A 15,650-nucleotide genomic window follows, 5' to 3' on the forward strand; every position below is an offset into this window, starting at 1 on the left:
CCTGAGTCAGCAGGGCAGGGGGACAGGCCTTTAAATATGACGATGTCCGGTTCCGTAACACGATATTCTGTAGTTTGATAGCTTCATTGCTAAAAAAGAGTATTCCAGATGCAGTAAACCATAATTCTATGTGACTTAGACTGCTCTTGGTGTCATCTACGTCTTTTAGCACACTTTTTGAGGAATATCTTGGATTAATCATTATAAAGGAAATATATTGCATGACTGAATAGCCATGAGTACTACAGAAAATAGAGACGCTCAAGATCTTGCTCGTAGACGCTGCTCTAACTGGTAAAAGTATTTCCTTTTGCAATAAACATCAGCAAAGAAAGGTCTGTACACTTTTCGGGTAGCTGTAGCGTGTGGTTGAGCCAAAATGGCTCCTTGTGAAGAAACAGAAGGGACAATAAGCAGAGCATCAGATAATCCGGTGGAAGAGAGGGCGGACGAGAACCGAGTAGAGCGGGCAACGTCTACAGAGATGGTACAGGTTCAAGAAAAGATTTCTAAAAATTTCAGTCACGCTCCCCACAGATGAGTTGAGACATAAGCATTTGCACGTAGCTGTAACAGCAGGGGGGAAAGAAAAAGCTAAGGCACATGGCATCATTCGAGTCAATGAATAACACCTCTTTCTGGCGCACATGTCATGCTACAGCGCCCAAAGAACGGTGGAGAGGTAGAAAGTAGGATGGGATGGAAGGTCATTGCTTCAAGACAAAGCACCCGCACATCAAATGAAATAAACATATAGCAGGGCCGAAGGTAGGAAGGCGGGTAAGGGAAAAGAAGACGGAGGAACAATCGCGGTCAGGTCATTGCCATCTATGACATCCAAGCTCGGAAAAGAAAGCAGCGAAGAAAAGGGACATCATAAATATTCTGCCATTATGCAGTACCAGCATATCATAATGCAGCAAGATACGGAATATCAGGAGCAAGGGGTATCTAGGGAGAGAAGACAAAGACATGACACAAATAGAAAGACAGCCAGTTGAGAAGAGATCAAGCGCCCCCTTTCTGAGCTTTTTCTTGGGCTCTACTCAAGCGCGCAGCTTTCACAAGTGGCGCCAGGTGAGTTAGAGGGGAGCAGAGGGACATGAAAGGATGCTAAATTAATAAACATTAGTGACAAAAAATCCCTCGAAGGGATCGAGTGAACATACCATCAATAAGTCATGGGCCGATGCTCTCTTCTCGGGATCAACCTTGAGTGCAAGATGCAGGAAATCGCGAAAGACGGGGGACAAGTTATGCTCGTCCTTGATGGTTGGTGTGCCATTGGTAGCAATCAAGTACAGGGCTCGTAGAGGTGACTCAGTCAGATATGGCGGCTCGCCCTCAATCATCTCGATGGCCATGATACCCAAACTCCAAATATCAACCTTGCGGCCATATTCCTTTCTCGTGACGACCTCAGGAGCCATCCAGTACGGGGTGCCGACCATGGTGTTTCGCTTATTTTGTGAATCATTGATTTGGGCGCAGAAACCAAAATCGGCTTCGCATTGTTAGCGTGAGTAAATCGCAATGGGGGTTTATCAAGTGACTTACTCAGCTTGATGTTGCCATCCAAGGAGAGGAGGATATTGTCTGACTTTATATCCCGGTGAATGACGCCCTTTGAGTGGAGGTGCTGCAATCCATTCAGAGTCTAACTAGCTGTCAGCATTATCCCACAGCCTTTGTATGTCTCCATGCTAAGCTTACCTCTCGGCACACAGCTGCAATCTGTCCCTCAGTCATTATATTGAACGTAACCACGTCAGTCAGACTACCGCCCTCCATATATTCCATCACTACCCACAGATCCAAGCCATGGAGGTAGCTGTCGAGGAAGTTGACAATGTTTTTGTGTTTGCTATCTTTCATAACGAGGATCTCGTTGATTATAAGCTCTTTCTTTGGTTGTAAGTCCAGGTTCATTTGCTTAATTGCGACGCAGTTGTTCGTGCCATGTTGATAAGCAGTGTAAACGCCGCCCGATGCTCCTTGACCGATCTTGTTCAGATTATAGTAAAGCTTCGTCGGATCACCTGGAGTACAGATGGCAAGCAACCGCGCCCTAACGTCCACAGCATTACTTTGACGAGCGCGTTGTCGAGGACGAGCTGCTGGAACGGGCTGCGCCTTCTGGGGGCTTTGCAACGCGGTAGTATGATCATTGGCGTGCTGCGAATGCCCCATTTGCGTGGGCTGTTTAGGTTCTGGCCCGCGTGACTGCTGTTGACGTTGGCTTCGGCTGCGCTCCAGTTGATTCTGTACGATCGCTTGTTGAGCGGCAGCCATCGCTTGCTCCTGCTGCTGCTGATACTGAGCTGGTGAAGCAATGGCACCGGGCTGCGCCCATTGCGGTTGCGCACCGTTGGTCTTCGAATTTGACCGACTGCGCTGTGCCTCAGACGGCAAAGGCTCCGATTCTGAAATAGGAGGCGTGCTGAATTGGTTGGCATATGCGTCTTGAGGCGGCCGTGCCACCGGCGGCTGCGGTGCCGGTCGAGCAGGTATCATGTTGGCCGGAGCAGGAGGCTTCGGAGGCGCTCGACTGGGAACAAGCCCACCGATTGGTGGGGACATCGCCTGAGTGGCAGCGGGAGCACCACGAGGTATTGGAGGAGGCGCGCGTGGATTCTCAAAACTGCCTTCGTGATTCTGTGGGAACCGAGGGCTCGTTGGAGGCGAGTTTCGCTGGGACCCCGGTGTGTTTGCAGTGGGTTGATGATGAGCATAGGCGTGGTCGAACTTGTGCCAGACTTCGTCATCTCCGCGAGCGTTTTTCTCGTAGAATCGCATAATGTCGACCATGGTTTGAGGGTGCTCCTCCTGCTCCTTCTTGGAGATACCGTTCTCTTGCAGGAGTCGTTGCCATTCTTTCGGCAAGCCGGTGAACTGGCCAGTCTGATTGTCGTAGCCCACGTGGGTGACATGAACAGGGTTTTCGGGGGCGGAGATCTTGATGCCCCGCGGAGACCCTAACATGCTGTTGACAAAGCTCGAAAAGCTGCTCTTCTTACTCCGCCCAAAGACCTTTGTTCCGTTCGCCTCGTCCGAGTGCCTCTTCGTGTTTGTTGATTGATCATTTTCGCTTTTCTGGGTGAAGGTGTCCATACGGTTCTGTAAAGCGGTGAAACTCGCCGACTGTCTGAGTCCGCGGGAATCGGGGCTGGTGTGGTAAGATCGTAACGTCGGCGGTTGCGGCGGAGGACTTTTCTCGGACTCTGCGGTGTTCTCTTCCAATGCACTGAGCATGCCCCGTGAATCGAACGGGGAACCGGTCAATTCATCAGAGCTGGGGTCGGTATTGAAAGAAAACCGCCCCGGGCGGGACTTGCTCGAAAAGGAATTGTTGGAGTCGCCGCCAGCAAGGACAGGAGATGGACCGCCACTGTGTTGCTCAAGGGACGATGAAGAGGAACCGTATGCGTTGGATCTTGTGCGCGAATGTTCTCGACTGCCAGTGACAGAGGAACGGGGATGGACAGGCGCCGAGGGGTGTCGTTTGAGTGACGTGTTGCTCTGCTGACTTCTAAGGATACGGGAAGAGACGCTAGGAGGGTCCTTTTGCAGTTTGCTAGACGTTCGTCTGAATTTTAAGGACGAAAAACCGTCGTTGCTCATGATGTGCGATTAGGAGGGGGGTTCGGCGAATTGATGTGTAGTGACAAGGTGGGTGACAGGTATGCTTGAGTGGCTCGATTGGAAAAAGGTGGGGGAAAGCCACCAGTTGAGGCGGTGCTCCTGGATATCCCTGCTGTATCTTTTTTTTGGCGGTAGCTGATTTGCGCAAGGGATATGTGGATGGATCTTGATGGAAATGATTATTGATTGTCCCTTCCGAAAAAATTAGGGGGAAAAAAAGGCATACCGCTGTGTTGCTGCAAAGATTGAGTGATTTGCGGGACGGGATGAAAACCCAGATAGAGGGAGCGAAAGAAGCTGCCGCGGGCTAGACGTGACCTCAATAACCAGCGGTTAAGCACGTGGAGAGCCGCTGGATCAGTCACAGCAAAGAGGGCCCCAACATAGGCGGTCACAGAAATTGGGACTTTTGGTTACAAAGGCAGAAGCGAAGAAGCAGTGATACGTATCGCTTACCTGAGGTGGGCAAGGAGAACAGGTAGTTAATGCCAGCCGAGTGTGAGAGATCAAACCAGCAGGTTGCAGGAAAAACGCATAAGTCCGACAGCTCAGCACACCGATCTGCAGTAGTGCACCAAGAGGATGACAAGGAGGAATAACAATCATGCAAGAAGGACCGGACAGGGGGTTGGGTGGATGGATGAATAGATAATGGCGACGATGGTGATAATGATGATGCAGACAAGTTCCAGCCAAGTGACAATGTACTGGAAGTTGGGGATAGATGAGCGGAACTTTCTTATTATTATCTTTGATCCTGAACCTCGAATTCTGAAGGAGCCAGTGATTGAGTTAGATTGCTTGACGGCTGGACCAGCACAGAAGCCGTGATATAATTCTACCGTCGAAGTTCCTGAAGATGTCGGATATGATTTATTTTATCAATCCTTGCGGTAGTCTCTGCCAGTTCTCTTCTATGTACAAGGTAGTTTGATGAGGGTAGTGTCGAATGGTCGGCCTACATAGGAAAGTCACCCCATATCATGGTGACAGGATGGAATTTGAACTTTTCAAGTACGGTAGCCACTTGCTTGGCCAGTCGAGGGAAACTCTTGGCTTGACACCCTCGCATAAAGAATTCAGTCATGTTACAGAACAAAACTATAATTAGTTCTAGAAGTTTAAGCTATCTTAGGTTCTTTCTTGAGGTCTCCATCCAGAGATGTACTTTTGTTCCGATAGTAGCCAATTACTGCATCCGCAACCAGAGGTGATCATTGTGATTTTCGGTAAGGGAGTAAGGGTAAGTTGATAGACACCATCATGGACCATGGATAACGTCTTTATTTTCCCTTTTAGCACGTTTGATCGGAGCTGGGCATCCGTTGTACCCCGCTTCCAACCAGCGAGGTACAACCGTCCCTGAAGTGTGAGACGTGATGGGTGTGGCGTTCTGTTAAGGGCTTCAGGGCCTATTGAGTTATTGCTGCTGAAGGGATACCTAGATATGCTGTTCGACCTTATGTTACAGTCTGATACCATTGAAAATCGGGCTGTTGTCAATACTTTTGAGGGGAAACAGCCATAAGAGACGGAAGATACCGTGCGAAACCATTCTCCGGAGAATAATTCAATGCTGGTATCGAAGAGAGAGAGCAGCCACAGACGACCAGAATGGCGATGACGATGATGGTGTGTCTAGAATTTTCTTGTTGCTAAGTTTGGTGATCTACATTGAGTGTCTGGGAGACTGAGACAGATGATGTCGTTAGTGGTCCTGAGTCAATATGAACTGCGGAGTCGACTGCGTATACTTTTTCCATTATCTTTTCTTTCTACTTTTTCCTTTGACCTTGAAAGCAACATCCGTCGTGGCAAAAATCTGCTGGAGCAGTCAGAACTCAGAACATACCCACTAATCTAGTCAAAGGCTGATATATCTGGAGAAAGCTGGAAACTCTGTACAATCAAACTCGGCCAAAATTAAATTCCAACCATCTGTAGAACAAAATTGAGGGTGCTCAGACCTCTCCTGCGTTCCGTGATTACCTACTGGTTTTCTCTTTGATCTCGGCAGTCATCCAAGGTCGAGACAGGCAAGCAGTTAATAGGCACTCGCAAGGAATATCCTAGATAGTTACATAGGTACGGCATTTCCCTTCTGCAGGTACACTATCGTTTTGTATCATCCGCATGTATGAACACACTTCCCCCTTGCGTCCATACTTGTATTCCCAGTCGCAGTTATGCCCCAGCATTGACATCTCTCTCGGATTCGCTCATTAATTCTCACTTCAACAAGACTCACTGTCTCTAGATCCTGTGTTAGGATCTTGAATGAATGACATTGATGATACCGCCTGTTTCGAGATCTGAAAGCTATAGGACCTCGATCCTTGTCTCAAGTGCCTTAGAAGAGGGCATATCCTGCTGACGGTCCTATTCAGTAGGATAACAGATTACCTCAAATTCTACAGGTTGCCAGGTAGTCATGAGTACTTATTGAATCCAGGGGAGTTGGCCACAATTCGTCTGGCCACTGGGAGATGCATATGGAGCCCATAGTCGCTCTTTTCTTCGAACAGCGCGTGATACCACATTATCGAGAGCCATAAAGCACGAAACACGGTAAACTGACGTTTTCGTACTCTTGAGCCACTTCCCATATTGGTGATATCGTGGATTGTCTTTCCGGAGAGCTCCCCATGAGCGGCTAACCTTCTCCAATCCTCTTCATCAGCGGGTATATACTATGTAGAAGGCACCGGAGAATTAATCTTTCTTTGTCACTTGCTTCTTTCTCTTGTTCTCAATTCTCGACACGTTGATGCGAATATGGTGTGAATAATCAATGGAGAATGGACGGTCGAATATGAGGTATGATCAATGCGAAACGAAACGGAAGGGAAGTGAAGATAGGATAAAATGGGAGTTAAAGGGAGGGAGAAGTAGGACGAGGAAAACAAGTGAAGACATTTCGAAGCTTTCTTATGACTACAACCTGAACTTACATCAAGATACCTAGTCAGGTTCGCACTTGTTCACACCAAAGGTCTGAATGTTGAAGAAGCTGCAGTAGAAGTTCGTTCCTATCTCTACGTCCGCGAGTCTAGTATGGTTATTACATCTACTAAGGTTTGGGAGAACAGAAGAAGGTTCCTGGTTGGAGAATAGCTTTCAACAAATCTGACTTATGTAGACGACACACAATGGCAAAACTTCTAATCTTCTCACCCTCATATTTCTTTCCGCACCTACCAACACACCTGTCGGCCTAGGCTACACCTATCATCTTTTAGGCTTTAATTGCCGTCAGCTCCTCACATGTGCTGTAAACTGCTACCTACCACATAATGCCCTCGAAAATCGGAGATACCATTCGCGGTACTCTTCAATGTTTGGGAGAGACCCTTAAGAGATTGAGGCTTTCCAGCGAAAGAGAAGTAAAAGACAGAGAGAGAGAACAATCTGTATCAATCTGGCAGCAGATTTATGGCACAATCGGTCTTTGGGGACATCCATTGATCGATCCTGGTTGCTATGGATTGCTTCAGATACAGCTGCGCTGTGACTTGATTAACCCCTTCTTCACCCCATGGTCTGCGTCTGATATTCAGGATACCTACCCAATAGATATGGATAATCCTAGGACAGCAAAACATATTCGCATTTGTGAGAATTATATCGATCATGGCCCGACTTACCCTGAACTCGGGGTCGGGCTAAGAGGACGTCTCCGTTTTGTCACCACTACCTAACGTACTTGATGTCACAATATGGATTGCTATAATATACAAGCGGTTTTCAGAAAGCCAACCCATCTACCTCCCAACGTATTTGAGTTCCAGTTTTCTTAGAGGGATATAAGTAACTGAGGTGAAGACGAACGCTAACTCATTGGCAACGTCTCCTCCATCCTGACCTATCATCTTCGCAATAGCACCTACATAGTAGGTTTCGACCATTCCGACGATCCATCCAGCGGCACCGCAAAGGAAAGCAGTAAGTCCGGCATAGCCGACAGGCATTCTTGATGGTGTATTCCACGCGTCGAGATCGTAATTGGACAGGCTACCCCCGCGGAATAGATAGTGCTCGTTGAACAAGATCACGAAGAAAGAGGTGTTCCAGTAGCCCAGCAGTGACAAGAAGTTCTCCAGAACGTCTAACAGGTGGTCTCGACCAGCGATACCGAGAAGGAGAATGCAGACGAACACGAGGAACGACCAGACTGCCCGTGGGAGTTTTGCAAAGGGCTTGGCAAGAAGCTGCGCGGACAGCGCACCTGAGTAGATAGCAATACAGTTGACGCCAACTAAAGAGCTATATTAGCGAAGTCATGCTGGAGCGGAATAGAGTTCTCTAAAGAAATAACACATACTCCCAGACAGAACCAGAAGGACCAAGAGAAATCTAGCAAATCCTCTTGGGTAGATAATTGTCTTGAGAATTTCCCCGATGCCGTTCTCGTAGGCCGCAGCCCATTCAGGATTCGTATCCAAAGCCGAGCTGATGCAGGCACCAAGAAGCATTCCGATACAGGTTGGAATCGTGATGCCCAGAGTGGTGTATAAGAAGATCTTGATCTTTGGGGTGTTGGCAGGGTAATGAACGTAAAAGTCCGAGACAATGGAGCTCCAGGATGCGCTGGAGCCATACACCACACCGATCAAGGTCAGAGCATTTCCTGACCTGGTGAGGCCGGTGACTGTAGCAGGAGCGGCTAGGTTAGCCCGATGTGCAGACTCGCCGTAGATGATCATGAAAATGATGAAGAATAGGATCCACGCGTATTGCTCATACATCAGGACTCCCCTGAGACCGACGAAACTGAAGAGAAAACTGACACACGCAACAATGACCACGCCCACGGCAATCGACACGCGGCCATCGGAAACGGCGCTGAGGGCAAGACCGCCAGTGATGCAGTTGACAGATGCCCAACCGAGTTGCTCGATCACGTTCAACGCAGCGATAATGGATGAAGGATAGAATCCTAAAGAATATCTAGAGATCGCAACCTGGCGAAGACCAGTACCGGGGCCCATAGTCGCGCACCACCCCTAGGGGGTAAATGTAAGCCGCTGGAAACCCAAAGGGGGAAGAACAAATCGCTCTAGCAAGATACAGAGAAATAGGAAAGGGTATGCGAACCGTCACAGCGGCACCAAGGGCCGTCGCACAGATGGTGATAGCAATGGTCTGTCCTAAAGACAATCCAAATTTTTTCCCCAAGAACCCTGTGCTAAAACAACTGATGTTGATCGTAGCAGATGCCCACATTAAAGCCATCGCCAGCGAGTTAGGAGGTTTACGATTTTCCGGAAGAACCCTGTCAAGACTGTGTGATTCAATTCCCAGCTTGCGATCCAGCACTTCTTCATAGTAGCGAATTCGAGAGAGCAAGCCACGCGGTTTGGCTGGCTCTTGTTTTTCCACTGGGATGGAGGCTGGCTCAGTGTGAGCTTTTTCTTCTGCATTGAGACTGCGTGGATCCATGTCGAGGATGTATAGGCAGCTTGGAATTGGCAGGAAGCCACAAGACAGCGTCCCACACAAGCCTGGGCGTAACAACTTTTAAATCGGGGAGTGAGTGAGCTTAGCTTGGGCTGTCCCGTCAGGACGCGGAAGTCAATCTCTGGTATCTTCTCAAATTTTTTTTCCACCAAAGATTTTATGACAATTTGTGGGGCTATTGGCCTCATCTCGTTGATGTTCCACCGTCAACGTCCATGAGACCACGGTCTGTGTGTGTCTCAATGCCCCAGAGTCAATCCATCCAGTCTAACCTCCAAAGTCCGAACGACCAGGAGTGCACTATTCCCATTTCTCACCATTTCGTGCCACTGGTGAGTGCGGACCTATATCGTCATGAGATATGATGGAGCATTGGGATACCAAGGACAGGAATTGAGCTCCTAATGTTAATAACAAAAGCAGTTCTTTCTGGTCTGTATCATCACCTGCCTGTTCTACTTTAAGCTTTTGGGTTGCACCCGGCCAGGCTTGGCCTTCGGGAAGCATGTCTCCGTGGGTGCACTTGGCCACTCGCAGGATGAACCGATAGCCCTCGCTGTGGGTCGGAGAAATCTTAAGGATGAGTAAGTACCACTCCTTGAGAAGCTCGAGGAGCAAGTTGATCGTCAGTGATATTTGGTGAAAAAGCGACCTACCTTAGTAGATAGAGGGCAGTATTTGACACGAACTGTACGACGCATGAGGAAGGCCCATGCATCAAGTGCAGGTTTAGTCTCCCTGATCAGTTTTAGTGGTCTACACAGTAGGCTTTCCCGAAGCAATAACCATTATTGAGACTAATAATTGTATATTGGGTTAATTGCGAAAGCTTAACAGACGTGTCGAAGGGCACACTTTATAGTCTATGCTTCCGGTTCCTGCGATCGTTGAAGCTGTCCATAGTTTATTCTGTAGGGGACGCCTTATGAACCTATTTGTGCTAGCACTTCCGGCATTAGATCAGTAAAGAACATGGTTCTCGTGGTAGATAAAGGTAAGTTTTGGCAAGCCGAAGTTCTTCCTTAGCATTGTAGGATGGTTTAGTGAGAGAAACCGACTAGTTTGCTGTTGCCTCAGTCTATTGGATGCAAAGTTTCAATATGCGTATGTAAGATTGATGCAAGTGATTATGATGTTCAAACATCTCTTGAATGTGCAGCAGCCGCAAAGCCATTCGTACAGTATCAATCTACTTTACTGGGATTTGAGCAGCGGATACCCTTCCCTCGACTCTCGTGTTTTCTCTTCTCCTATTTGATAATGAACAATGAGCGGATATTGGGCATAAGGTATACTATGTATACATACTCCATAAGGTCCGCTACAACCAATCCCTTCTTCTGATGAGAAATTCTAGACCTCCATACATTCACATAAAACACAGAAGAGTGCCTTAGAGCATGGAATTAGATGTTCTACCTTATCAGCTCCTGCCATCTAAGTGAACAACGCCAATGGTTTTTTCGCCATCCTCTCTCCCTTGTGATCATGGTGGTGGGACTTGGCAGACACAACCTCTGGGCGGAAGCCTGAGGCCAACACGTCATGTACCCACACCGTGTTCAATTCCCAAACACCCAATTGAGAGGGCTGATCGATGTCAGCTCATTCATACTCTGTAGAATGAAACAAAATACTTAGAAATGAGTTAGCTCTATAGAAGTGCAATTAAACAGAGACGATATTGGATGTTCAGTACAACTGGTAGGAGGGACGAGGCTCTGTCGGCTCCGCCTTTGAGCGACCCGAAGAGGAATTCACCCCCGGCCTTTCCACTAGTAGCGTACTTCGGCGAATCGAGCTGTCTGTCCTCTTCCTCCTCTTCTTCTCCCCCCAAATTATTCTGATCATCACTGTCATCATTGCCCGTCAAGCACGAGCATTGACTTCCCTTTCGTGCTCGTTCCTCCTCTCTCCTCACTCTTCCTTCTTCTCCCCTCTTTCTCTTGATCACGTTTCCTCTCAATTGTCTTTTTATCTATCCTCATCCCCGCTAATTGGTAATGCACTTTCTCTTTACCTCTTAGCCTCCACAGATCGATACTTTTCTTCTCCAGACATTTTGGATACAATATTTGGCAACCAATATCATTAGAAACTCTTCGTCAGTTTCATTTACGCTTTGTTGATTAGCGGTGCTATCTTTGCTCTGGTATGCTCAATGTTCCTGTATTGGCTGTAATGGCTTCTTCCCAGATGGAGATCACATACTAATCTATGCCCTAAAAAAAAGGCCTACCTATTAGACTTGCTCCTTCCCTCCCATCTCGAGTACATAATTTTTCATTCTCGGTGTCAATTGACGATATTTGATGATGGCTTCTCAAGTGCAGAGCAGCGACGTTAACGGTGGGGCCAAGTCCCTTGCGGCCATGCTGGAGGAGGAGCATGCTCGCAATGAGGCGCATAAGGTGACTGTGGAGGATACCGTGGACGAAGAGGATTTGCTGCATCCCCCTCCATCATTGGGAAAGGACCAGCAGACTGTTCCCGCCCAACCCACAGCTGCAATCGAGGAAGCAGTCGCCACTACACCCTCGGCTTCCAATGCGGCTCCTAAAAGGTCGCCTGCTTTTGATGTCCGCTCCGAAGAGCTGTTCCCCGCCTTGGGAAGTGGTCCTAAGCCCAAAGCACCTGCTGCAGCGACCTGGGGTGCCAGGCCCTCTGCCGCTGCTGCTCTTGCTAACGGTGCCGCTGGACGCCCACAATCGAGTATGTTTGTCCTGTCGACCTTTCTGTACTGCGGCTTGCTCTAACCAATTCTCGATCAGCAGCAGGTGATGTCCCTAGAATCATGAGTCTTCCCGGCAAGCACATGGAGCAGCTTCGCTTAGCGCCTTCTCAGATGATGCCACGAGCACAGCTCAAGAAGCCCCTGAAGGATATTCTTCGCGACATCTCCAGGCGCTCAAAGGCCACTGTCGATATGCGGGGTGGCCCTGGAGGCTCGATCATCTTTGAGGGCAAAGGCTCGGTCGAGTCCGTAAGACAGGCTCTCAAGGAGGTTGCACAGCAAGTAGGATCCAAGGTATGCTTTGATATCTTCTTGATTGATGTTCCTTGTACTTCGTTAACTCACGAGAATGTAGCAATCGGTCCGCATTCCCATCCCAACATCCGCTCGCGCCCACATCATTGGCCGTCAAGGTGCAATTGTGCAAGACATTCAACAACGGACGGGTGCACGCGTCCAAGTGCCCCGCGCCGATGACTCGGCCGCAAAGGATGACGAAGACGACAACGACACGATAGACGTCCTGATTGAGGGCGACGCCGTTGCGGCAGAGATGGCACGCCGGGAGATTGAAGCTATCGTCAAGGAGCGGGCCTCCAACATGAGCCTGCGACTCAAGTCGATTCCAGCGGAATTTTTCCCCTTCATTGCGGGTGCGCATAATGCGAACCTGAAAGCTATCGAGGAACGTACCAAGGCTCAAGTGCATGTGCCTCGGTATGATACATGGCAGAGCCAGCCTCCCCCGCAGGAGGCTGAGCCCGGACGGGTGCAGTTTGTCCCAGCTCCTGATAAGCACATTCAGATCACTGGAGAGCGCACTGCTGCACAGGAAGCCCGCGCCGAAATCGAGAGGCTTGCCGCCGATCTTCAGAGGCGACTAACCCTTCGGCAGTTGGCCATCAACCGCGGGCAGCACCAGTTCATCCTCGGGGACGGAGCCAATGCTCTTCATGACTTCCTTGCTGATACCGGCTGTGCTATCGTGTTACCACCGGCATCCGATGATAGTGAATTTCTCACTATTACCGGACCGCAGGACTGCATCGAGGCTGGTATCAATCGTGCAATGGAGCTTGCTACGAGCATGCAAATGGCCAGCATTGACTTGTCCCGTCAACATCCCAATGCTCCATCCGGACCTCATGCACACGCACGTGCCCTAACCCGGTACCTTCAGCAACGACAGATCATTCGGCAATTGGAGCAGATGTACGATGCTCGTATTGCACTCCCTCCTAGCGCTGACGGCCCTGTGACCTGGGAGGTTTACTCGCGGGACGGCAAGAATACTATCCGTGCCCGGTCTGACATCATGAACTTGGTCCAGGCTCACCCTCCTGCACGGCTTCGCTATGTCTCTGTCGATCCTTACTACCACCCCTATCTTGAGTCCCATGGTCTCGGCAAGCTCCGGAATGATTATGGTGTCCATCTTCTCGTTCCGGATGAGCTGGATAGCTCCGATGTTGTTCTCGTCTATGAAGGACCGTCCGCCGCCAACTCGCTGCCTGAAATCCCGCGCCAGAGGCCATCCCCGGCCGAGGTGGCTGCCTTTGAAAAGTCCCTGCAGGAAGCACAGGATTTCCTGACGCAGCTGCTGGGAGACCAGAATGATATCGTTGCTAAGTCCGTCAAAGTTCCTGCTAAGTACCAGGAGAAGGTCCGCAAATTCATCGCCCGCGAACAGCAGGCCAAGGGTGATGACCATATTCCTGTCCGTGCTCTCGTTGGAGATGCTCGTAACGATAAGTGTGACGTATCTCTGCGCGGTCCATCTCGTCAAGTGGATGAGTTGGTGGCAAAGCTGCAGGACTTCGTAGTGGGGCAGGAGAAAGATGACCTCGAAAGAGGTTATACAATCTCGTTCGACTTCCCTCAGAAGTTCGCAAACTTCCTCATTGGCAAGCGAGGCGAGAACATCAATAAACTTCGCGAGGAATTCGATGTTGACATCAAGGTTGACAACGGCAAGGTCGAAGTCAAAGGACCCAAGGCTAAAGCGGATGCTGCCAAAACCCGCATCATCAATCTGGGAAAGAAACTGGAGGATGAGACGACTCACGTTCTGAAGATCCCCGCACAGTACCACCGCGAACTTATCGGTCAGAAGGGAAGCCAGGTCAACAGACTGCAGGACCGCTACTCTGTCCGCGTTCAATTCCCAAGGGCGGCGGTTGCAACACCTAGCTTTGACGATCAATCCGTGGCAGACACTTCTAGCGAAGTTGGCGGCTCTCGTCCCATCCGCCCCAACCAGGCCCCTGATGAAGTCATTGTCAAGGGTCCGAGCAAGGGTGCGGATGCCGCCAGAGATGAAATTTTGAGTCTGTTGCAGTGGGTCATTGACCACTCTCACTCAGCTACAGTATCTGTTGCTCAAAGTCAAATCCCATCTCTGATCGGCCAGCGTGGCCGTGAGATGGACAAGCTTCGCGCTGATACAGGGGCGCAAATCGACGTTCCGGGAGCTAATGACGCGCCCGACGCTTCGGGTCGCGTGCAGATAAAGATCAAGGGCACAAAGCAGCAGGTCGAGGAAGCAAAGAAGATTCTGCTGCAGCGTTCCAGCGAATTTGACGCTATTGTCACCAAGACGATTGATGTTGACAAGAAGTATCATAAGGCTTTGATCGGCGCTGGCGGTAAGTTTGTGTTGATATAAGTATCTCGTCCACCTTGGAAGCTGACTCAATGCCCAGGTGCGAATATTCGCAAGATCGTCACCGAAGCCGGTGGTCCTACCGACGGAAGTGCCTCACGCATTGTCAGATTCCCCCGGCCCGATAGCAGTGAATCCACTATTAAGTTGGAAGGAAATGGCAAGGTCGTTGACAATATCATTGCTGCTATCGAAGCTTTCGTAAGGGAACGCGAAGACCAGGTGACAGTCACTGTCGACATTCCTCCTGTACAGCATAGGCTGCTGATCGGCCGCGGAGGCGAGACGAGACGCGGTATTGAATCGCAGTTTAATGTCACCCTGGACATCCCTAAACAAGGCTCTGGACGGACCGATATCAAGCTGAAGGGCCCAAGCAACGCCGTCGAGAGTGCAAAGGAGCATATTCTTGCCATGCTGAAGGATCAGCAGGGCGAAACAGTAGAAGTTCCTCGGCATCTGCACCATGTTGTTGCAGACAATGGCGCCTTTTTCCGACGCCTCCGCAACGACTACCGAGTTACCGTTGACCACGCTGGCCAGCAAGTGCCGCTCAAACCGGCTTCCGAAGAGTCCCGCGCCACGACCAATGGGGCGTCATCCCTTCCATTGATCACTGATGAGCCCAGCGACTCTGTGGACGCTCACTCTTGGAAGGTTGTCGATCACAGCGATGCCTCCCAAGACGCAACGCAACCCGCGACCATCCCATGGGTGCTTATTGGAAGTAGCGACAATGTAGCCAGAGCCAAGTCGGCATTGGAAAAAGCCATTGCTTCTGCATCCCAGCAGACCTCGACTGGCTATCTGATTCTGCCCGATCCCAAGACATACCGTTTCGTTATTGGCCAGGGCGGGAGCCAGATCAACACTATCCGCAAACAGACGGGATGCCGGATCAACGTGCCCAAGGATCAGGCTCGCGGTGAGGCGATTGAAATCAAGGGCAGTAAAGACGGACTGGAGAAAGCAAAGGAGATGATCCTTGACGCCGTCCGCGCCGGCCTCAACGGCGGCTCCAGATGAGGCTCATCCTTTTGCCATCGCTTCTCGGAATGAATGTCCTGATTTTGCCTGGGGACATTTATCTCCTTGGAAGCCCCTATGATGGTCTTTTACGCATCTGCATTCCATAAAATTCCACTCCATGATCAG

General features: G+C 49.8%; 3 protein-coding genes across 3 annotated transcripts; 1 reads left to right on the forward strand and 2 right to left on the reverse strand.

The window, feature by feature from the left end:
* Positions 1 to 80: 80 nt before the first annotated feature.
* On the reverse strand, positions 81 to 4,649 carry pakA (mitogen-activated protein kinase kinase kinase kinase STE20). Its single transcript, XM_744507.3, has 5 exons — positions 3,869 to 4,649; positions 1,714 to 3,807; positions 1,558 to 1,657; positions 1,170 to 1,504; positions 81 to 1,113 (listed from the first exon to the last, which is right to left on the reverse strand). Exons 2-5 carry the CDS (start codon positions 3,619 to 3,621, stop codon positions 1,009 to 1,011), a joined length of 2,448 nt encoding a protein of 815 aa, XP_749600.2. The 5' UTR covers positions 3,622 to 3,807; positions 3,869 to 4,649; the 3' UTR covers positions 81 to 1,008.
* A 2,620-nt stretch (positions 4,650 to 7,269) lies between these two features.
* AFUA_2G04690 (putative nucleoside transporter) lies at positions 7,270 to 9,518 on the reverse strand. Its single transcript, XM_744508.2, has 3 exons — positions 8,737 to 9,518; positions 7,964 to 8,645; positions 7,270 to 7,897 (listed from the first exon to the last, which is right to left on the reverse strand). The coding sequence occupies exons 1-3, from the start codon at positions 9,079 to 9,081 to the stop codon at positions 7,404 to 7,406; spliced, it is 1,521 nt and encodes a 506-aa protein (XP_749601.1). The 5' UTR covers positions 9,082 to 9,518; the 3' UTR covers positions 7,270 to 7,403.
* Positions 9,519 to 10,262: 744 nt separating this feature from the next.
* On the forward strand, positions 10,263 to 15,521 carry AFUA_2G04700 (putative RNA binding effector protein Scp160; the record flags this gene model as incomplete). The annotated part of the gene is made up of 5 exons (XM_744509.2): positions 10,263 to 11,251; positions 11,333 to 11,811; positions 11,871 to 12,127; positions 12,189 to 14,478; positions 14,536 to 15,521. Exons 2-5 carry the CDS (start codon positions 11,412 to 11,414, stop codon positions 15,519 to 15,521), a joined length of 3,933 nt encoding a protein of 1,310 aa, XP_749602.1. The 5' UTR covers positions 10,263 to 11,251; positions 11,333 to 11,411.
* Between the last annotated feature and the right edge of the window lie 129 nt (positions 15,522 to 15,650).

The sequence above is a fragment of the Aspergillus fumigatus genome, chromosome 2 (genome assembly GCF_000002655.1).
Source record: "Aspergillus fumigatus Af293 chromosome 2, whole genome shotgun sequence".
Taxonomy (NCBI): Eukaryota; Fungi; Ascomycota; class Eurotiomycetes; order Eurotiales; family Aspergillaceae; genus Aspergillus; species Aspergillus fumigatus.

Excerpts from the sequence above, each read along its gene's own strand:
- pakA (XM_744507.3), bottom strand. The coding sequence starts at position 3,621 with ATGAGCAACGACGGTTTTTCGTCCTTAAAATTCAGACGAACGTCTAGC. Across the intron at positions 1,658-1,713 it reads TTGCAGCTGTGTGCCGAGAG|ACTCTGAATGGATTGCAGCA; the intron begins GTAAGCTTAGCA and ends ACAGCTAGTTAG. Across the intron at positions 1,114-1,169 it reads CGGCCCATGACTTATTGATG|CATCCTTTCATGTCCCTCTG; the intron begins GTATGTTCACTC and ends TTATTAATTTAG.
- AFUA_2G04690 (XM_744508.2), bottom strand. The coding sequence starts at position 9,081 with ATGGATCCACGCAGTCTCAATGCAGAAGAAAAAGCTCACACTGAGCCA. Across the intron at positions 8,646-8,736 it reads CCCTTGGTGCCGCTGTGACG|GGGTGGTGCGCGACTATGGG; the intron begins GTTCGCATACCC and ends TTTACCCCCTAG. Across the intron at positions 7,898-7,963 it reads CCTTCTGGTTCTGTCTGGGA|TTGGCGTCAACTGTATTGCT; the intron begins GTATGTGTTATT and ends ATAGCTCTTTAG.